Below are 22,447 nucleotides of genomic sequence, written 5' to 3'. Positions count from 1 at the left end.
TCAAACGGATTTCCAGATGCTTTGAAATAATGCACAAATTCATGTCACGCTTATTGGGTTTTTTTTATGAGCAACTAAAGTAAATGACCACATATTATTTTCCTTCCTCTTCATAATTATGCAGTACTTTGTGTTGTTTTGTCACACTGAAATTTATGTTTATACAGTGGGGTGAGTCTTTTTGCAGGGTGATGCGCACGCTTTCAGTCTGAGAGTTGGCAACACTGTTTCCCTAATCTTTCATCATTTCATATTTGTAATATCTTTACAATGTGATGCCTGTTCATCAGGTTGAAGCATGATATTTGCCCTGAATCTTACAGTTTTATCCTGTTTACAATTTTTCCAGATGGTCTAGAGAAGCTAAAGAAGCGGTGTGAAAACGTTCAGATTCGTGCTTTTGGACAGACTTGGAAGAATTTTAAAACGTTTTTGTAGTGCAATGATGGATCTGAGTGAAGGGGTGAGGGTGTCATGGCAACCAGTGAGCGTCACTAGTGAATTCATGTACAAAAATATATTTATTTCAAGTCTTCATTTGAAGCACACAACATTTATATACAACAACGAAGCAACAGAAAAGGTCAAGTATACTGTGGAAAGACGACGCTTTCTTTTTAGCGGAGGATTTCTGCATAATCTGGACTAAAGTGACCTCAGCTTCTTGAAAAATGGAAGCAAATCCTAATCCCGTGTAGAAAAATAACAGTTTCTCTTGCCGATTTTTGGGGGTGGTTTTGCAGCATTTAAGTGGTGTAATAATAATAATAATAATAATAATAATAATAATAATAATAATAATAATAATAATAATAATAATAATAAACAACAAACAGATGATCACTTTGCAGATTGGAGGACCGCTACGGATTTCTGCAGAAGAGCATGTCGACCAGCAGCTCCAGCAGGTTGGCCTGGCCAATCACAGGCCGGAAGAAGAGCTCGGCGATGAGGCTGGGTGTGACGCCCTGCAGCATGGAGGCTGTGAGGAGGATCCGAGCGAAGCGCTCCTGGTGGCCCGGATGCAGGAGCTGGACCACCTCGCTCAGGGCGTGCTGAGCTTCCTGCTGCAGCCCCTCTACAAACAGGCCTGCCTGTAACTCTGGCACATCTGTTGTTAAAATAAAAGGGAATATTTTTTAGGAATCATGTACTTTTTTTTTTTTTTTTGCATACTTGGAAGTCACTAATTCCAGCCAGTGCCTACCTGGGTTAAATATCGTGGTCCCTTTCAGATATGCGTACTCCTTCGGGCTCAAGTCCAAGCTCCAAAACTTTTTCAGACAACACCTCAGCTTGCTGACGCCCGCCATGGTGGGCTGCTCCCTCTCCGACTCGGGGCTCTCCTGGCGGTTCAGGAGGATCTTTTTCAGCATGCTGTCGGCCGGAACGTCCGTCACGTCGAAGTCCACATGCTCCTGGGCCAGACCCAGAATGAAGAGCGGCGCCCAGCAGCTTCTCAGAAGGGTGTACTGGTCACCCGGCGGCAGCTGCTTGAAGGCCGGTACGTTTCTCATAAAGTGCACGGTTTTGACCAGGACCGCGGAGGCCTCCTTGCAGACCTCCGACGGTCTGACCAAGCACACTGTCCTTCGCACCTCGCAGTTGCACCTGTGAGGAGCCGAGCTGTGGTGGAAGCTGTCTTGGCTCGGTCCGCCTTTATCCATTTGGCTCAAGATGTTGTAGAGGATGGGATTCAGAAGCCTGTCGCCGCTGTTCGAGCAGTCACACCTGCTGTCCATCGTTTCTGACCAGGATGTGCGGTCTCTTCGGTCTGAGCTCTGTCTCTCTCCCTCTGCCTGAGCTGTGCTTCCTCCTGTCTGCCTTCACTTATAAAGCCACCCCGCCGCCTCCCGCCTCCTTGTTGGACCTTGAAATGTCAATACACTCGATGTGAAAAACAACCATGTGCTCTGCCAGGTGACTGCTAGAACAACCCTGGGAAACAGATAAGCTTTTCTCAATGAAAAGTAGCTGCTGGAGTAACACATGGACATCGTGAGGGATTGGCCTTATCTGAAAGCCGGTGTCGTTAACCCAGGCAGTACCAAGCTACCAAGGACTGCAGAGGTAATCGGCCTCCCACTGTGTCACTGCACCTGCCACTTAACACCTGTGGGGCTGGAAGGAGGCCAGAGTACAAAAAAAAGGGGCCAGTGACCTTTACATTATGTTCTCATTAGGTGCCCTTTTATCTAAATAAACATTTAATCTGGAAGCAACCGGGGGATTTTTTAGACTTGTTTTGAGAAAGGTGGAAATCAGGAGTGGTTGCAGTGTCCAGTGGAAACGCAGTCAAGTCGTTAAAACATTTCCACAGCTTTAAGGGACAGCAAAGTGGTTAAAAAAAACAAAAAAAACTGCTAGAGCAGCAGAAATGGGTCGAAAAAAGAGGAGAAAAAAAACAAACAGTTTTAACTGATTCCTTTCCCTCTTAAGGAAGTAATTTTAAATAATAAGAGAGAGCTTGTTAACATGCCAAACGAGATGAAATTGTTCAGTAGTTTTTGAGGTATTTCAATGTAAAATGAAGAGATGCTCGCCATGCACCACATCTGTTTGTCAGCTGTGGGTTTGACTCTTGGCCCTGGTCATTTTCTTTTCTTTCGCCTCTCTTCCCTTTCTTGATACTGTGCAGTGCAACAGCAGTGATACACAGAGCCAAAGGCGAATACAACCATTGCTATGTAATAATACAATAGTTGCCATTATTAAAAAATGAAGGAAGAGTCCAAAGGTGGTAGAAATTCAGAATATAATGCTAAAAACTCCAGATGATACTGTATTAAAAAAATGACATCAGACAAAACTTTGACTGTTCCAAGTCAGTCACGATTCTTCAAATTATTCTCTTTCCTAATTGACTGATTTATGGGTCAAGCACTTTATGTTTCCCTCGTATTATGCTGGAATTACGCTCCCCTCCACCACTTGAGGCATTTTGCAAAATGCATGACTTTTCTTGTTGCTTTTAGACTGCTGGCCTCTTCCTCTCTGAGTGGCATTTCAGCCCATGTTGGTACAGGTAGATATAGAGTCATTCTCTCATCAGCTTCACAAGATATTTTGCTTGTATTTTGGGTTTGATTTACAAATTTCACACACACAAAAAAAAATGCATATTTTTGGGTTTCAAAGGCCCCGCCTCTTTCCTGAACAGTATGAAGAAGAACCTCTGAACAGATGAAGCCTTGAGGCTTCTGTAAGTTTCACCCATAATGAACCAGATTTCTGGAGGTCCACAGTTTTCTTTCCTAAAATCTTGGCTTTTTGATTATTCAGCAATTTCTCAAAAGGAAACGGTGAGTTTCAAGTGTTACCTTAAGTAACAAAAACAGGTGTGCCTTGGTTTAACTGTGCTGTGAATTAACCTATCAGAAACCTTAAAGCGGTGACATCATCGGAGCGTTCCCATGTAAGGTTTAGTAATCCTGGTAAACGCAAACTTGTAAATTTAAGGGTGCGTGGGTGACACAGGGGTTAAGCACAACCCACATATGGAGGCCTTAGTCCTTGAGTCCTGTTGCAGGTTGGATTCCTGGCCTGGTGACCTTTTCTGCATGTCTTCCCCTTCTCTCATTACCCACTTTCTTGTTAATTCACTATCAAATAAAGGCCACTAGAGCCACTAAAACCTAAAAAAAAACTTGTAAATTTAAAGAATGTAATAAAAAATGTATTTTTGAAGTTTTCAACAACCTGATCAAACATCACTTACCCTTGGTATTGCTATGTAATAATGTCAGTGGGTCGTGTCAATGATGCTGGCTCCCACTGGGCGAATATGTTTGTTGACTTTAGATAATGTTAGTCTTTTACCTGCTAAGTGGTGAGTAGAAGCTGGTGTTAGGCTATGTTCACATTTTCACATCGATCAATGACAACTTTGTAATTAGACATTGTTTAGCACCTTTTAATTTTAATTTTACATTTGGATATTTTTAATGCAGAATTAGCTAAATATAAAAATCATTATTAAATCAGGTATTGTTATGATTCTTAGGTGTTTGGACATTTAGTTTCAAGCAAAGTTCAAGGTTTTGCTGACCTTGATCTTATTCTATCACACTATTTCCTTCCACTTTGCCTTTGTGTGCTTGCATACGGCTCTCTGCAAACGTCCAGTTACTTCATCAAACCTTCTTTCGGCTGAAAAGTCATTAATTTTCCTCGTGATTGAGGCCTTAATAAAACCATAACAGAAATTTTGTGTGTGACTGGTCTTAGGTAATTATCTAATTTTCACAAACAACATTGCGAGGGATTGTCATTGTACATGTGTGAATAAGCTAAATAAATAAACTTTCCAACAACGTTCTGATTTGAAAGAAGGATGTTGCTTGTACGTAACGTGGACGTTGTTATTCTAAAATAATCAAAACTGATAATTAAAAATACAGTATGAGATCATGGAATTTCAATTTATGGTTTCTGTGGCAGGCAATGCAATGTTCCACAATCCTAATTTATTATCCTGCCTGTGCCTGGCACCGAGGGGGGAATACGATAAGCAAATGACTTTATTACGATCTCACATAAACAAAACGGTAAAAGATGCGTGTTTTTGTTTTTTTTTTCCTCTCGGTTCGGACGTTTAGCTCCTCAGTCGCTACACATGAAAAATGTTTATGACTTGGTTATTTTTTTTTTTACATTTGCTCGGAGTGTTACCCAGAAGCTTTAAAGTGTTGCAGAGGGGAAGTTCCAGGAGAAGAGGTAAACCCTGGAACAGCGAAGTCAAGGTCAGTCATGTAGTGTAAAACCGCAATAAAGAGATTAGACGCCAGACACAACTGGCAGCACCAGTCACCGAGTGTTTGCCTTACTTCATTACTCTCTACTCATTCCTTGAAGGATTCCGTTAGGAAATATTTCACAACCTCAGTTTTTTGTAATCTCATTTTAACACATTGTAACCATTTGTACCAGAAATAATCACCAGTGTGCGAAGGAAAACAAGAAAACAAATAATCAGGAGGAATGTGAGCATTATTATTATTATTTATTTTATTTTTTATTTTTTACAGGGTGACCTGTAATGCACCCCGGCAGCTCTTAGGCTTCATGGAGCATGATGACAGTTGTAAATGGCTGCGATAAGGCCTGTGTTTATAGAGGTTAGGAGCAGGCAGAGACGGGCACGGAGGACAGACACTTATCTCAGCCTGGACAGTAAAAATAAAATGTCCTTCAGTCTATAAGTGGAATGTTCTGGGAGGGAGGAAGCACCGCCTCATCAGGTTGGACGTGATGTAATGCCGGTCTTCCAGAGATGATCCAAATCTTCACATCTGTAGTCATTTGAAATCAAAACAAACTTGAATAGGTCAAGAATTGGAACTGTTGCAACACAATTCCACATTCGTGGATCCTTTCATTTACATATTTAAAATATATGTTAAATATTTTAAACTTATAAACTCCTGTAACTCAGCTCACTCTTCTTCTAAAACTTCCCTCTTGAGACCTGACTTGTGTTAACTTTACTTCCGCCCGTTATTTTTCCCACTGGGTCGGTGAACTCCCGGCTCTGTGTGTGCACGACGAAGAGGAACATGACTCCACGCTTCACCTGACGGCAAATACGACCGATTCCTGGCTCTTGTTTGGACAAGGTCATCAACACCAAGATCAGGTGGTGACTGTTGAACAAATGTTCTCAGAAATTAAAGCCGCATTTATACTCGTATTGCTCTGTCAGGTTTATGATCCACTTCTAAGCAAGGTTGTGTGTCACATTGCTTTGAACTCTCAGTGACCCAATATGGGCGAGCGATGAAATCATCGGTGGTGACTTGACAAAAAACAACCATGTCAGTTTTTTCCGCCGTTTTATCACTATTGCACTATTGTAGTACAAACAATACAAGAGTGTGTTTTTCTAACATGCTAGGACATACGGATATGTTAACCATACTCAGAAATCCAAATAATATAAATACTAAAAAGGAGCTAAAGGAAATACCTTTTAGAATGTTTTGCAAAATGTAATAAAAAAAAATTACCTTCTTATAGTGAGAAATAAGCTAGGATACCCTCACATTTATTCTCACTTAAATGTCACACAGGTGGATCATGTCAGGTCCATATGATGAGAACATCGTTACTCAGCATTTGAAGGAGGTTTTATTTAGCAACCTGTACCATGTGAGCAAACTTGGAAATCTCGAACAGACTGTCAGAATTAAGAAATCGCACGAACAAAATCTTTACAACAATACGAATTAGGCTAAAAGCATCAAAAAGCAAAATATTATGCACTTATGAGGAGTCCATTGACATTTATCAGTCTGGAAAGTTTTACACAGCCATTTCCATGGAAACCAAATATCCGCCTTCCAGCAGGAAAGAAGCCCGGAACAGATGCAATGGAGATGCCGTAGATTATTTTAGAACATATTGCAATAAATTCATATGTTGCAATGGCCCAGTCAAAGTCCACCTGAAAACAAATGCCCACGGATGACAGAACAATAAGTCGTTCGAGTGGTCTCAACAGTTTTACAAGGCACTAAATACATACACGAGTACAAAATATTAGTGAGTGCAAAACTTAGAAGGTTGTCCTATATCCTGGTAAAGTGAGATAACTGAGAATGTACAGTAGACCTAATCTGAGACGAAGTGTACCACAGATAGCACTACAGTGTTTACTGAACACCAGACGGAATAATGAGCAGGTTAGACAGAAAGCAGACAAAGAGAAGTAGATAGGCTGGAATCAGTTTCTAAGTGTGTAAACACCAGTGTTATAAGAGAAAGCTTGGAATTTATGATTAAATACAGGAAACAATATTCATAGAAATAAAGAAAAAAGTTAGAAAGCTAAACAATTTGGAATTACTTAAAAATTTGACTTAATTTGAGCTTTTGAAAGCTCCTTTTCTGACAAGATGCTTAGTTATGAAGACTTTTACAAAAGGCTTCATGTTTAAAATGGACAGATATGAATTCTGTATAACTTTAGGAAAACAGGAAAGCTGTGACTTCGACATATTGCTTCTGTTCTTACAAAAAAACTTGTCTGAAGAAAAGATTGTTTAGCATGCAACCAAAAATAAGGCAAAATGTCATTAGCCATTTGTAATTTGATATATAATGCAGCATATGCAATGACTGTAGGCCTCATAAATAAGTTTATACTTAAATTTGTTGAGCTTACATTCCTTTATTGGCAAACGCAATGGTAAACATTGTTTTAAGAAGTAGAGAAGTTATTAAGATTTTAAAGCTTTTATAACATCAGATTAATATTCATAAATTGTTTTTGTTAATAACATTTTGTCTCTGGAAACCTTTGTGTCATATTTATTATACTTTTCTACTTTAGGAATCAGTGCATACTAGAAATGTTCAATGTGGTCAACAAAAAAACTTAAACATCAAGCAATAATATATCAATGTCCAGGTTATTTTTTTAGATCATTTTTGCTTTGTCTAGATGTTAATTAAATGTTAGATTACAAAATTATATATATATATATATATATATATATATATATATATATATATATATATATATATATATATATATATATATATATATATATATATATATATACAGTGTATACAGTGTATATATATATATATATATATATATATATATATATACAGTGTATACAGTGTATACAGTGTATACAGTATATCAAAAAAATAAAGAGAACACTTAAGTGTTCCCTTCATTTTTTGAGCAGTATATATATATATATAGCTTTATATATAAGCTTTAATTTGTATATATACAAATGTTTCTCAGAACATTTTAAATGTTCTGAGAACATTTGTATGTATATATACATTTGTATATATACTGAGAACATTTGTATATATACAAATTAAAGCTTTAAGAAATTAAAGCCACATTTATACTCGTATTGCTCTGTCAGGTTTATGATCCACTTCTAAGCAAGGTTGTGTGTCACATTGCTTTGAACTCTCAGTGACCCGATGTGGGCGAGCGATGAAATCATCGGTGGTGACTTGACAAAAAAACAACCAAGTCAGTTTTATAAAATGTATATATACATTTTATATATGTATAAAATGTTACTTTTCATTTAGAAGAAGAATATCATGAGGAGTTTAAACTTTTTTCACTTTTCGTCAAGGTACAATTATAGAAACATTAATAACGAAACGTATTTCTTATCGTTAGGAGGATCCTCTCATAACCAGAATGACCATGACTTCAGCTGAATAATCTGGGGTAAATGATGTCAGGGTTCAGACTACCCAATTTAGTTTTACTGCCCATTGCTAACAAAATATAATGGTAAAGTCTGAGTTGAAGGCCACAGCTGGAATTAGCCTCTGGGTTAGTGAACTTTGACTGACCACATTTCTTTAATGTGAAACAGTAGGGGAAAAACACTTGTGAAAGATTGAAAACATCGCTATTAACCAGATAATTCTTTATGCCTTTCCAAAACTATATTTGACTATCGCAGTAAGCGGAGCTCAGAGCTCAGTGTCCGATCTTTAGCGTGAAGCTTATCTTAATATTAGCTTTGTGTAAAAAACAAAGTTCAATCTGCGTAAGTAGTTTCCACACGCTGGCGGTTCCAGGCACTCAATAAGCAATCATCAGTGAGCGTGAAGACCTCTCTGAAGAAGAAATTTAGAAGTTTGTACAAGAAGAAAAGACATTATGATTTCCCATATAAGTTTGTATCAATTGGAGATTTTCCTAATAGGCTGGACCTCTGTTTTTTGATTATGGCAGACATTAACAAAAAGGAAGACGTCTTAAAACCAATCTTCACAGAAATGGAAGTTCACCTAAACTATAGAAAGGATAAAACTAAATAAAGAATTAAATATTGAGAGAGAAGTTATTTACTCCAAATGAAACCAAATCTGAAAAGTTCATTACCACACAGGCTGATTAAACTTAGCTTAGTCTGGATGCGTCTCCAGGAGAAAGTCTCTTTGCTCTAAAAAAAAAACGACTATCCAGCAGTGAGACTAAAGTCCACAGAAACGCATTCAGAGGAAATCAAACTCAGTTCATCAGTTCAGCATGAACACCTCCTGCAGCCTGTCGCGCAGGTGGGGAATGAATGTACTTGTTTCACAGTCAGGTGACCAGGGCACCTCGCAGTCATCGTGTTGACCGTGAACTCTTCTGTACTGAGGTACGACTGAATCGATTGTGTTACATCATGTCCACCAGCTGAATTTTTACTAAAAATGGGTCAAACAACAGGACACCAACCCGGAGCAGATCTGCAACAAGATGGTTAAAGAAAAAGCAAGGGGTTTAAAGTCCTAGTCTAAATAGAAATTTCAGCTTTTATAAATGTTTCTAAAGGAAAAAATGTTTGCTTTTAGAGATTTGTCAATTTAACTTTCAACATATTTTGATATTTTAGTACAATAATTCCTCTTGTACCAGCTATGCAGTCATTGATATCACAAAAAGTAGTATAAGAGATCCTGTGCTTTGTTTTTGTCTACTTGGGATTTTATGTGATATACTTACACAAAGTTACACCTACTATGAAAAGAGCAAGGAAACGTTATGTGGCTTTGCATTTTTTTAAAATATATAATTAAAAATTTGAAAAAAGGGTTGCTCATTTGTACCAAACACACTTTTAATCTAATATTTCTAAATGAAATCCAGTACAACCAGTCAACCTCACAAGTAGCCAAGAGGTCTACTGTAAATGTGAAGGAGCAGCAGAGCTCTACCGCGCAGGTGAGGGAATGTGTTGACAGGACAAATATTAGTTTTGCTTTCTGCAAGCCTGGCCTTTATGAAAGAGCAGCGAGAAGAAAGTATTTGTTGAAAGTAAACCATAGGAAGTCCAGCTTAAAATACCCACAGGCCATGTAGGAAACATTACAAACATGTTAAAAGCCACTTTGATAAAAATTGGAACAAATCTGAAATTTCTGGTGTATATTCAATAGGCTGTATATGGCAGAAACCTAACACTGAATATCACTGTAAAAGCACCATCCCATTAAAGACATGCAGTGGTAGCAGCATCAATTTGTGGGGATACATGCAGAAAAGCCAATCAGAGTTGATGGGAAGATTTGTAGGGCTAAATAGAATAGAATAGAATAGAATTGAATAGAATAGAATAGAATAGAATAGAATAGAAATAACCTTTATTGTCTCTCAGTGGGAAATTCAGGTTTCTCCCAGTCTGTTAGTGCTTGAACAATACATGAAAGGAGTTGCACCTTTCTGCAGACCAGTGAAACATAAAACATAGAGCTGGAGGTTAAGATCAAAACAGTTAATGCATTAGAGTTATCCAGTCAAAGTCCAAATCTTAAGACGTGACAAGACATAAAACTTGGTGTTCCAAGACAGTTTTGATCCAAGTTGACTGAACTTCAACTGCTCAAGTTCAACTTTGATGTCTAAAGCTGGCAGAAAAATACTCCACAAATTTGCAACCATAACCGCAGCGTTATGTGGTTTTACAAACTGCTGACACACTTTTTTTTATTGGAGAACATTTTTGAAAAACATACATTTTCGGTTTCACTATATGTCACAATGACTTGCCATAAACATCGGTTTGTTTCTTGCAATAGCATAATTGTCTCAGTAGGTGGCGTAGGCAGTGGCAGAGCCGCCACAGTAACGGAAGTGACGTTTCCTAATTCGTTCGAGAACGTAAACAGTAATGGCGGACTGCGAAGCGGAACCTCTTGTGTATCTAGCTATCGGTAACATTCCCGTAGCCTTCCACTCGGCGGACCTGAGAAATTATTTCAGCCAGTTTATAGAGAGCGGCGGCTTTCACTGCTTTCACTACCGGCATCGACCAGAAGTTCTAAGAGAACCCGAAGGGTCCGAACCTGCGGTGGACCAAGACGGAGAGAAAGCTAGCTCCGTGTCCTCAGAACCCCACGAATCAACGCAGAACAGCTGCGTGTCGAAGACGGTGGCGGTGAGGTCGTGCTGTTGTATCGTTTCAGTCCATGCTGAACATGCTGAGAGGTTCATCAGGATGTATGCGGGGAACCACTGGATCGACTCGAAGGGAAACTGGCTGGCCAGACGCTGTGCTATCAGGAGAACAAGAGTCTCGCATGACAAAGGTTAGTGAGTGATGCAATATAATAGATATGTACATGAAGGAACTAGTCATTTGATTACATTGTTGAAGTGGAGTATTACTCATTTTCTTGTGGCAGGAAATAGGCATTAAATTCATAAAGCAGTAAATTGATTACTCTATGATCTCATCTCTTGCATTGTCCGTGAAACGTATCACTCCCCAAATCTGGATCTGTATGGGATAAAGAAAATGTCCTTTTTTCTACACTTAAAAGAAAATACTAATAACTAATAATATGTTAGAATTTGTGAAATTCTAACATATTAGAATTGATGAGATCTCATCTAGATGATATGTTTAATTTAGACATCAAAATGGTACTTTTTGTTTGTTGTATTGGGCGATTTGGGATTTTATTTGCTGATATAATCAGTAGATAAATGTACCTTGGCATTGCTGATTTATGGAATTAATTTTTTAAATAATGTGTTTTTGTTTGTTTGTTTTTTTACAAACAATTTAAAGCAATCACAGATCACAAACTGGGATGTGAATAGTGTTTATTAGGTGAATATGTTTACACAAATCTTAAGGGTTTAAAAATAGTGCCTGATCTAAGTTAAAAAAAAACAAAAAAAAAACAGCAACAATTAAATTTCCCTTTATTAGTCCAATGAGTAATAAAGGGAACCCATGCAGCTGATCAAACTCGTCTTTGTTAAAGTTTTGTACTCAAGTTCCCAACGTTACAGAAAAATGGCAACAAAATCTTCAAAACAAACCAAACGTTTAAGGCTGACAAAAGCATAAATGTTTTGAAATGGAGCCTCGGATGTTGGGAAAAAGATAAAAGATATGTAGATAAAGTCTGCCCAACGATGTGCTTGTCATTTCAGGTGAAGGTTCCTTCCCTTATAAAACCAAGTATGAGCAGCGCCACCATGTCTCCTTCACCGAGCTCTTCACCGAAGCTGACCTCAGCAGGCTGCCTGAGCTGAACCCGCCTGCTCTGATGCAGAACGGCAACGTGGGCACGCCCATCAAAGTCTTCCTCCAACTCATCCAGTCCTGTCGCCTCCCTCCACGCCTCATCCGGAAGCTGGGCCTCACTTTCCCGAAGACCAGCTCCAGCCGTCGCTATGGAAACGTGCCTTTCCTCTACCACAACACGTGCACCCTTCCTGCCACAGAGGAGACGGTGTTAACAGCTGCCGGACACGAGATATCGGGGCCAGGCTCTCTGATGGCCCCGTCTTCGAAATCAAAATGGAGACCGCTGGCTGATGATGTGCACGCAACGGAGGCTGACGACACGCAGAATGAAGAAGAGGGAGAAGAAGGGGAGGACACACAGTCAAATGCAGATGATGTACGTTTTATTAAGAGTATTTAAAAACCAATCTTTTTGTTAAGGTACATGATCACCTTTTCATTTGGGTTTATAAAATGATGCCTGGTTGCAGGATGACGACCGCTGTGAAGAGTGGGAACGCCACGAGGCCCTGCATGACGACGTGACCAGCCAGGAGCGAAGCAAAGAGAGGCTTTATGAGGAAGAGATCGAGCTAAAGTGGGAGAAAGGAGGTTCTGGTCTGGTTTTCTACACCGACGCTCAGTACTGGCAGGAGGAGGAGGGAGGTAAGAAAGGAAAACGGCAAATATAATTCTTCCAGATGATTCTCAAAGTAGGAAATATACAGTGCCTTGTAAAAGTTTTAATTCTTGAATTTCTCCACATTCTGTTCCATGACAGATTTTTTTTGCAGGAAAATGTTTTGAGTGAAAAAAGTTGTTCAGTGCATCTAGTATTTTTTTTTTTTACTGTAATTATATAGCAAAAAAAGTTAAATGTGTATTTTGTTTTTCTGTGGAAAAAGTTTACTTTTATGAGATGCACATGAACACATTTTGCTCACAAAAATAGCTGGAAAAAAACGATGCATTTAATGTCTACCTTCCCTGTAAAATAACGTGGATCTGCTCTTTTTGTAGATTTTGACGAGCAAACGGCAGACGACTGGGACGTCGACATGAGCATTTACTACGACAAAGGTATCTGAGCCGTTTCTATCACCTGTAATTGTCATCTTGACTACATAATGGATTAAACAGCATTCCTTTTATCCTGATAGAATAATGCTAACCGTTCCTCTCACAGATGGAGGCGACATGGACGCTCGTGACTACATAAAAATGCGCTATGAGAAGAGGCTGAGGGACGGTGTTGAAGACGGATCAGGGCACAATCAGTCGATTGGCAGCTTTGAGAGGTTTACTAAAGTAAGCAGGCTTATTTAACTCGTATGTTGCTGTTCTCCTGTGTGTGAATATTGCTCACATTTCTTTTATGTGATTAGGGCTTTGGCCGACGAGTGATGGAGCAGCAGGGCTGGAGGGACGGCGAAGGGCTGGGAAGCAGCCAGGTTGGAATTCCTGAAGCTCTGGAGAACGAGGGCCAACATCCACACTGCAAAAGAGGCTTTGGGTGAGTGTGAATACTTGAAAGAGACTCAATAAATTGACAGGATTTAATTCAAGGATCATCCAATTGTGGAAGAAACCAAATTCTGGATTTCTTTTACTGCAGATATCATGGAGAAAAGTTGGTGTTGCATCCTGTGAAGAAGGCCAGGACAGATTATCTCATTGGCACGGTGTACGACAAACCCAAAGACATAGATGAAGGCGACACCTTATGGAGGCGACAACCCAACACCAGCATGAAGTACAGAGGCTGGCAGCCAGGTGGCAGCATCGGATCAAAAAGATGACATCTTGCTCTATCTGCAAAATGTATAGCTCCGATTTATTTATTAGATTTTTATAATAAAAAAAATGCAAAAAATTTTTAATTTTGTGTCTGTATTTTCCCTTTGTGTGCCTTACAATGACTCTGTTGCTCCACAAAGTAATATTCATTTAGCATATTAAATTGCAGCACTGAAACTATGAAACTGGCATTTACTAAAGAATAACAAGAAGGAAGCCATTATCTGCAGTTTGTCATAATCCAAAGTAAACATGTCCCAGAAGCTCCTTTGCTCAGCTGACACTAACATTTTAGATTTTGGTCTACACCCTAATAAATGTGTGGAGGAAAACAAACCCCCAGAGCTCATTAGGCCCACTTATAAATATGATAGTGGCAGCATTATGATGTGGGAATGTTTTTTTATTTTTATGTTTTCAGCAGGAATAAAAAATAAATTAAAAAAATGGTCAGATCTAATAAACAGCAGCCCTTTGAGAAAACCTGCTAGTGGCCAACAAAATAGAGAAAAAAACAATACAACCTGGGGTACAGTTTCACCTCCCAGGAAGAAAATCACTGCACAGAGAGACAGAAAGCTGAGACTTTTTGACAAGACTTAAAAATTATATCCATTTATAGGCTCTTCCTCCCTGGACAGAGTCCAGGTGTAGGGGGAATTACATAAAGTTTACTATTCAACAGAGTACCTTAACTTTAAAGATTGCATTCCTCTTCTCTTTATACCGTTTTATCCCTCCAATTCTTCACCATAAATATAATTTGGATGCGTGTTTTTTTAATTTCTAAATTGACTAAATACAGCGCACTTTTGAAATGCCTGCTGTGAGTTCTTAATGAACTTGTTGTTTAATTAAAACAAGGGTGGAATTTGAAAAACAAATGTTTAAAGAATTAGTATTAAAAATTGTTACATTTTAAAAGGAAATGTGCGTCGGAATGGTGTGAATTAAGAAATGGCGGGTTTTATTTTGAAAAGCAGCCCGAATAACCCGGATGTCATTCATAGCTTTAGCGTGATAGCTAGCAGCTGAAGTTCGCATGCTTAATACTTATGTGATGTTATGTGGTATATATTTATTGTTTAGGTGTAGATTTTAAGCTCGTCTTAAATTTCAGTAAGTTATTTAGGTAACGTTTAATTGGAGGTTTTTCGTAAACCTTCCACGGTCAGGTTATTTACTCAACTTATTTTTCGAAGGAAGGTCCAGGACTTTTTATTATTGTTATTATTTTTAGTTTAGTTGTTACTGCGAGGAAGCGGGTTTTAGTGCCTGTTTTTTGTTACCAGAAGCAACAAACAGTAGTAGCTGCTCGGTCGCAACGCAGCCTGATGCTGCCACATCTGCTCCCTCTGACTGACTGGTCCCAGTTACCGTGAGCTTCTGCACAACCAGTTCGTAACACCTTGACACCATGTCCGCTCAGCCTGGACTCAAACCCTCCCTGCGCTTCGGTCAGGTGGTCATCGGCCCACCAGGTTCGGGTAAAACCACCTACTGCCAGGGGATGCAAGAGTTCCTGACCAGCCTGGGACGCAAGGTGGTGGTGGTGAACATGGACCCGGCCAACGAAGGGATTCCTTATTCCTGTGCAGTGGACGTCTCGGAGCTGGTCACCCTGGACGATGTTATGGAGAACCTGAAACTCGGCCCTAATGGTGGACTTCTTTACTGCATGGAGTACGTGGAGGCCAACCTGGACTGGCTGGAGAGCAAGCTGACACAATACAGTGACTGCTACTTCTTGTTTGACTGTCCTGGGCAGGTGGAGCTTTACACCCACCAGAGTTCAGTGAAGAATATATTCTCACAGCTGGCCAAGTGGAATTTCAGAGTAAGATTATTTACCAATAATAAATAATGACCCCATTCTTTGTGCAACACTTTCAAAATACAGTGTCTTGCCACAGACCTATCCCCGTTTCACTCCAGTACTCCTGAGAAAAACCCAGTGCAGAAGTAGTCAGCTCTTTAGTAAACGGGGTTTACATCTGCATACTTTAATATCAATATTTAAGTCCAGCTGTTCTGTACAGGCCACAGAGGGTTGCCATAAAACACAAGTGAAGAACTTCATTCAAAATAATGTGTGTGCTGGAACTCTAACATTACACATTATGGGATAAAACACACCCCATGGTAAGACGTGGTGATGCTTTTGTTTTGGTAGGGACTTGGAAGCTGGTCAAAGCCGATGGAGTTTACTACAGCTCAATCCCTGTTAAAAAAAAAAAAGTTACAAGTTGCAAAAGACTGGTGGTGGTGTAGTTTAAAAAGAATGGACAGAAATGCCAGTCTCTAGATTTGGAAGCTTGTAGAAGCATAACACAAAGCAACTGTAAATATAATCACAGAGAAATGTATTTTCCCAGTGTGTTAGACCAAATATGAACTGATTCTCATTCTGTCACACTGTTTGTGGGTTTTTTTTTATTTATTTTTTTTTTATGCTCAGCTCACAGCAGTGCACCTTGTAGACTCTCACTACTGTGCCGACCCGGCCAAGTTCATCTCGGTGCTGTGCACGTCTCTCTCCACCATGCTGCACGTGGAGCTTCCTCACGTCAACATCCTCTCCAAGATGGACTTGATTGAGCAGTATGGAAAACTAGGTACGCAAAGTGTTACTCGCATTATAACTCGAGAAAGCAAGAGGAATTTCTGTCAAACGGCTTTACGCTCCGCTTTTTGCTTTACAGCATTCAACCTTGACTTCTACACGGAGGTCATGGACCTGACCTATCTTCTCGATCACTTGGCTGCAGACCCCTTCTTTAAAAAGTTTCGCCATCTTAACGAAAAGTTAGCGGAAGTTATCCAAGACTACGGCCTCGTGTCCTTCGTGCCTCTCAATGTGCAGGTAACCGCTGCGGCTTTCAGTCGTTTCACAAATGTGGCAAAAAAACTCTGTGAGCTTTAATGTCTCAGCTGCTGCGAACATACAATAGAAGGAGTTGGCCTCCGTCTAACTGGAGCATGAAGGGATGACACTTGAGTCGATAACATCCTACTCCATGTTTCATCCAAGACGTCTTTCGCAGTTGTGATATTGCACTCACTGGCATTGTGATGAGGATTGTTATTAGATATATCGCACAGTTCTAAGAGATTTTTGAAAGTGGTTTGACAGGAAAGAGGGTTATGAGAGAGGGGGAAGACATGCGGCAAATGTCACCAGGCCAGGAATCGAACCTGCGACCACCGGCATGAGGACTAAGGCCTCAAGACATGGGTTGTGCTTTGCCCCTGCACCACCACAGCACCCAGTTCTAAGAGATTTTATTGCAAAAAGATTAAAATAAGGAATAATTTAAAACTTAACGCTGTGGATAATATAATCATTAAAAATAATTCTAAAAATAACGAATAAAAGGTTTTGCTTTTTGTATTTCATAGCAGTAAAAGTGCTCTAATATACTAGTGCTCTTATATACTAAAACATTTTTCTTTTTCTTTTTTTTTACTTTAATTTGTGGCTCCCATCAGTTTTAAAGTGTTTTGCTTCAGTAATAATCCTGAGTACATTTTAAGAATGTCTTACCAAGCAACTTTTGCCAGCGGTGTAAAGTCTTCAGTTTTGCTATAAAGTATTAGCTTCATAGTAACTTGATAGTAATGAGCTCCTTCACAGTCAAAGAGTACTTTTATGTAATGTATGAAATGATCCACTCCTTCAGAGAAATTCAAAGTCACTCATTGTGAATGTCCAGATAGGTCAGTGATAAACCTGTAGCCTTTGAAGCTAAAGACTGGTAGCAGTCATGTGTAAAGAGACAGGAGTGTTGGAAATTCATTATGCTTTCTGCTGCATTTTTCCCTGATAGGAGTTATTAACAAAGAATCATCTGGTTGTTTTCTTCTGATACAGAATCTTAGCATCTTAGGACTGTAAATGTTCATTTTACCTATTACTACTACAAGTGGTTTTTTTTTTACACTTTTATTCCTCATGTTGCGAGTTTAAAGCAAGTCTAATCTTTGACAATAGGTGAGAACGGAGCAAAACATCTTCTTTTTATCAGAAGTCCAACTTTTTGTTGCTTCCTATGTATCTTAATTTATCTCACAAAGCCAAACTTGAGACTTGGACTGAGGAAGCCTGATCACTGTGTTCTCAAAAGGCATCAAAATCTCTCTAAAAAAAAAAAAATCTGCAGACGCCAAAACAACAAATAGAAACGTCCTCATACAAAGTATGACAAGGGTTTCAGTGAGAGTATTTTTAGGCACGTGCTTTGTCAGGGGATAGTTTCTCTGAATTTCTTTCGGGGAAGTCCCCGGATCACATGCTACTGCTTTTCCTCTCCTCAGGACAAGGACAGCATGATTCAGGTCTTACGGGCGGTGGACAAGGCCAACGGGTATTGCTTCGGAGACCTGGAGGAGAGGAATCTGCAGGCGATGATGTCAGCGGCTGTGGGGGCAGACTTCCAGTTCAGCTCGTATCCTTTCTCAGCCACCGCAGTGGGTGACTCATCTGGGTTCAGAGTCAAACTAAACACATTAAAGTTTAACATGCTCTGGCCGTTAGGTCATACCTCACCAGAAGTATCGGTTATGTCAAACTAAATATTATGTAATAATAACGTGCGCTGAACATTCGTGGGACTTTGTTGTGCTTTCCCTTGACAACTGACCCCCCTAGAACTCTCGGAGTGCAAGAGCGGTATGTTGAAACGGGTGAGAAGACCGTGGAGGAGGAAATGATGGAACTGTAACACGAAAAGCTCAAATGAAGTGGACAGAACCGGAGGCATTTGTAGCACCACTGGACCAGTTTTGGCAGCATTTGTGTTGGTTTTTGTAATGTAAAGGTTATTATAATAATTAAAAAAAAAGAATAATGTACAATTTTGAAACTTGTAAAAAGCTTTGTTTTGATTTTTTTTTTCTTTTCTTTTTTGTGCGTGCCGGGTGTAGCACCACATAACACTCACAAACTAGAGCACAATTTAAAAGTGTGTGGTCTGATGACACCAAAACAAAACTCTGTGTATGTAACTGAAAACTTGAATTTAGGCCTCTGTCTCTTTAAGAAGCTCCTGTTCTTTCGTCGCCATGACTAAGGGTTTAACAGTGTTTTTACCTTCACACTTAGAAGTAGCTTGTATGTTAAGCTCAGCAGGTGCGCCGTTCTTCCAGGTGTTTGCTAATTGCAGCTGGTGCTAGTCTGAAGGAGCTGGAGGAGCTTTGTGGAAAAAGCAGCGTGAGAGCAAAGCGTTTAGGCACCATGAATGGTTGCCACGGGAGATTCGAGGATTTCTCAAACATGCATGACAGAATCAAAGCACTCCACACTCCAGGTATGTTTTTGATGAGTGGATAACATTATAACATAATATAAAACTCAAAAATGTTGATTTTGTACAATATTGTCCCTTGAAATAAGTGTGGACTTCATTTCACAATATATCTGCAGACCTACATTTTGCTTTTTACCCAAATAAAATGAAATAAATGCGAGATTAAGCGGTGGCGTCTTCAATATTCATAGTCCAGCAGCTACAAATACAATTCTTTGAAGCTGAAGTAATCTGAAAACAGCTAAACATTAAAGGAGTGAACAGTACTGGTTAACACAAACCAGCGCGAATCAAAGCCGTAGGCACCGCATCAGATAGGCAGCAATAGCTGAAAGTTTCTGCTGTGTGTTGACTCGGTTCTGGCCGGCAGATGGCATATGTGCCTGCAGAAACCTGCGCCCGGATCCTCAAAAGTCTGCTCCAATTCTTTCCTTTTGCCAAAGCAGAAAAATTAAGTCAGGCGGGGAGAGGAAGCCACATTAAATCTGTGTTTCTGCACAACTGGCCCTGTGTCTGGTCTTTGGGATGGAAGATATTCCCTTTTTCTAAATCTGGCTTAAACTCTTTTCTATTAGCACAAGTTTCAGTTGTGTCCTTTTCCATACGACATCTGTTTTAACAAATTACATATCTATGAATTTTGCACCACCATTAAACAGACAGTCCAAGACGCACATTAATCACTGGGTATAGTTTGTGTGTGTGTGTGTGTGTGTGTGTGTGTGTGTGTGTGTGTGTGTGTGTGTGTGTGTGTGTGTGTGTGTGTGTGTGTGTGTGTGTGTGTGCCTTCCCGCTCTGCTGCAGTCAGACTAAAATAAAGCGTGATCCACTTCAGGAGCCTCGCACAAATGTGGGAAATCACATTAACCCTCTGTGGTGTGATGTGGCTGCAAATTATCTCTGGACAGCTTCCTGCCTGCAAAGCTCTGTGTGCATTAGGGGGGTGTGTCAGGCAGAATGTTAAATTGTGTTTCAGTGTTTGTACATGTGATCAAGTATGCCTCCTCATTGGTACTTCCTGCCTTTTTTTCCCTCTATAAGCCCCCTAGAGGTAGATGTGTGGTGTGTTTGTGTGTGAAAAGAGAGAGCAAGAGAGACAGTTTTGTGTGTGTGTGCCTGTGCGTGTGTGTGTTTGCGTGTGTCTAGAGTGAGAAAAGAAACTGAAAGCCACTCTTGTCCCACTTACATGCCAAATCAGAATTTATATCAATACCCAATCGAACAACTGAGCATCTCATGACTTTTATTTTTTTTAAATTATTCCTCCCCAAAAAATAGACCCTTTGATTTCCTTATCTTCCACACTTTTCATTTCCATTCCACCCCTGCTCAATGCAGAGCACACACCCTGTGCTGCCAGAGGATAGGAAAGAAGAAAAAAAAAATGTTTGCTTCATTTGCCCGTAGAGCACAGCAAGCTCTGATGGTTAATTCTTCTTAGTCGTTGAGAGACTTTGAAGCTGCCTACGTGTCTTATTTCAGCTAGATAAAGTCTGTTTTAATTTTCTGTTTGGTTCAGTTCAATGGCAGCAGGCTGAGAAAGAGAGCAGGAGCCTGAGCGCCCATCCCCCCACGCTCAGCAGAGAGTGTGTTTCTGCTGGAGTGAGATACAGACCGAGAGAGAAGAGGAGAGGGGGTGGTAGAGGAGAGCAGAGCAGGCAGACAGGCAGGCAGGCAGGCAGGGGAGGGAACAGGAGGGAATGTGCATTGGTAGTCTCGCTTGCTGCAAGGCTTCCTCCTTCTGCTGTGGAAAAACCTGTGCGTGTTGCCTCTCTTTACGAAATACTCTTGAAAACAGTGCTGATAAAGAACAACAACAAAAAGAAAAATACACACAGATTAATTGATTTGTTTTCTTTATTTCTCTGTATGAAAAATGAATAGTTTTTACGACAAACAAGCTGACTGATTTCAAATTGTTTTTAGCATTTTGACGCAGGACTACAGATTGTCGAGTAAATCTCTTACATTACCGCTTCATCGAAATGTTTAACGTAACTATAAAAGGGATTAATCTTACCATCAGTGTATACCAAGGGTTTAAAAACATTATGGTTTCGAAACTGCTAACATTTTTTAGTCATAATGTTTCTAAAGCTGAATATCCTTAAAATGAGTTACCAGAGAAAAAGAAAAAGAGGAAGTTATATCATGCTGTGTGGAGCATTAAGGAAGAAAGCTGCTCCTCCCCAGGCTGTTGCTGTGTACAGTCGGTCAGCTGGCTGAAAGGTAATACACGTTTTCCTCACTTCAATAAGACCAATTTGGCTGCACAAAGTGTACAACCAAACACAGTCGAGTGTGTTTGGTTGTACACACACAACCAAACACACTCGACTGGAAAACCTGCTCTGCAAAATATTATGTTAGCATATAACCTGTAGATAACATAAAGAACTAAAAAACACAACTCATGTTATTACATTGGGACAAATATATTGTTTTCATGCTTGTCTAAATCTAAATTGGTGCAATGGACTGGAAATGTTAGTTTTGTATTTTCAGTGAACAACTTTTGTACATCTCAAGTCATTTTGTACAAAATCCCTGTCCACTGAAAACAAACTCAACTGAGCACTAGTCTTAATATGTGTAATTTTCAATTAGAGACTGGCAAATGCAGTTCAGGCTTCTGCAAAAATGACCAACATTTGCTCTTTAACAACTACTCTTTAATTTTGTGCTGAATAATTTGTTGAAAATCAAATATAACCTTGATGATCGTCATGCAGTCATATGCGGTGTAAAACATTATCTTCAGTTTCACTGAGGGTCTACTTTCAAGAATGATGCCTGCTTGTTAAACCAAGATTATATTTCTGACTTATGGTTCTCCCTAAACTGAGCCGCCCTGGGCAGAAAGCCATACTACCACATAAAACCTCACCACTAGTCATTTATATTCAGAAAACATTAGCATTCATTATCTTTCAAAGTTCAAACCTTGTGTATTATATGTAAGCTTATACGATTCTTGCGATTCTCATCCCAAAGCCATTCCTAACTTAAACATCTAAAATATAATGCAACACAAAAACACCTCAAGACATCCAAAATGGCTACAAAAAAAGATACAAAATGAGGCAGAAACGTGACAAAATGTTGCACATTACCTAATATGATATTCAAAAAGTGAGCAACTTTAATGTCTTGTGATACAATGACAACTGCCTTCCCGATTACTCCAACAACCAACACAAGCCCAGTTAGTTTCATCTGAGAACTTTGGAGGACTGTAGAAATAATACGATGCGAAATGAGTGCACTGCGTGAAGAAGTCAGTGGAGAGACATGCAAAGTGAACAGATGCAACAGATGTGAAATGATGAAAACATGTGTAAGACAGAC

The 22,447-nt window shown here is 39.6% G+C and overlaps 3 protein-coding genes across 3 annotated transcripts; 2 read left to right on the top strand and 1 right to left on the bottom strand.

The window, feature by feature from the left end:
• Positions 1-502: 502 nt before the first annotated feature.
• nr0b2a (nuclear receptor subfamily 0, group B, member 2a) lies at positions 503-2,428 on the bottom strand. The gene is made up of 2 exons (XM_008432301.3): positions 1,208-2,428; positions 503-1,111 (listed from the first exon to the last, which is right to left on the bottom strand). Exons 1-2 carry the CDS (start codon positions 1,740-1,742, stop codon positions 864-866), a joined length of 783 nt encoding a protein of 260 aa, XP_008430523.1. The 5' UTR covers positions 1,743-2,428; the 3' UTR covers positions 503-863.
• Positions 2,429-10,600: 8,172 nt separating this feature from the next.
• On the top strand, positions 10,601-13,876 carry gpatch3 (G patch domain containing 3). The gene is made up of 7 exons (XM_008432302.3): positions 10,601-11,064; positions 11,921-12,393; positions 12,488-12,662; positions 13,017-13,076; positions 13,183-13,304; positions 13,382-13,509; positions 13,612-13,876. The coding sequence occupies exons 1-7, from the start codon at positions 10,647-10,649 to the stop codon at positions 13,793-13,795; spliced, it is 1,560 nt and encodes a 519-aa protein (XP_008430524.1). The 5' UTR covers positions 10,601-10,646; the 3' UTR covers positions 13,796-13,876.
• A 132-nt stretch (positions 13,877-14,008) lies between these two features.
• Positions 14,009-19,269, top strand: gpn2 (GPN-loop GTPase 2). The gene is made up of 5 exons (XM_008432303.3): positions 14,009-15,630; positions 16,252-16,408; positions 16,496-16,656; positions 18,108-18,238; positions 18,442-19,269. The coding sequence occupies exons 1-5, from the start codon at positions 15,211-15,213 to the stop codon at positions 18,512-18,514; spliced, it is 942 nt and encodes a 313-aa protein (XP_008430525.1). The 5' UTR covers positions 14,009-15,210; the 3' UTR covers positions 18,515-19,269.
• The last annotated feature ends 3,178 nt before the right edge of the window (positions 19,270-22,447 follow it).

This window comes from Poecilia reticulata, chromosome 16, assembly GCF_904066995.2.
Source record: "Poecilia reticulata chromosome 16, P_reticulata-male-v2, whole genome shotgun sequence".
In the NCBI taxonomy this organism is placed as follows: domain Eukaryota; kingdom Metazoa; phylum Chordata; class Actinopteri; order Cyprinodontiformes; family Poeciliidae; genus Poecilia; species Poecilia reticulata.
Note: the sequence above shows the minus strand (reverse complement) of the source record. Positions and strands in the feature narration are given on the sequence as shown.

Coding starts and splice junctions, on each gene's coding strand:
- gpatch3 (XM_008432302.3), top strand. CDS start 10,647: ATGGCGGACTGCGAAGCGGAACCTCTTGTGTATCTAGCTATCGGTAAC. Junction 12,394..12,487: donor CACAGTCAAATGCAGATGAT/GTACGTTTTATT, acceptor GCCTGGTTGCAG/GATGACGACCGCTGTGAAGA. Junction 13,305..13,381: donor GCTTTGAGAGGTTTACTAAA/GTAAGCAGGCTT, acceptor TTATGTGATTAG/GGCTTTGGCCGACGAGTGAT.
- nr0b2a (XM_008432301.3), bottom strand. CDS start 1,742: ATGGACAGCAGGTGTGACTGCTCGAACAGCGGCGACAGGCTTCTGAAT. Junction 1,112..1,207: donor GACCACGATATTTAACCCAG/GTAGGCACTGGC, acceptor TTTTAACAACAG/ATGTGCCAGAGTTACAGGCA.
- gpn2 (XM_008432303.3), top strand. CDS start 15,211: ATGTCCGCTCAGCCTGGACTCAAACCCTCCCTGCGCTTCGGTCAGGTG. Junction 16,409..16,495: donor TGAGCAGTATGGAAAACTAG/GTACGCAAAGTG, acceptor TTTGCTTTACAG/CATTCAACCTTGACTTCTAC. Junction 18,239..18,441: donor GCAGACTTCCAGTTCAGCTC/GTATCCTTTCTC, acceptor TGACCCCCCTAG/AACTCTCGGAGTGCAAGAGC.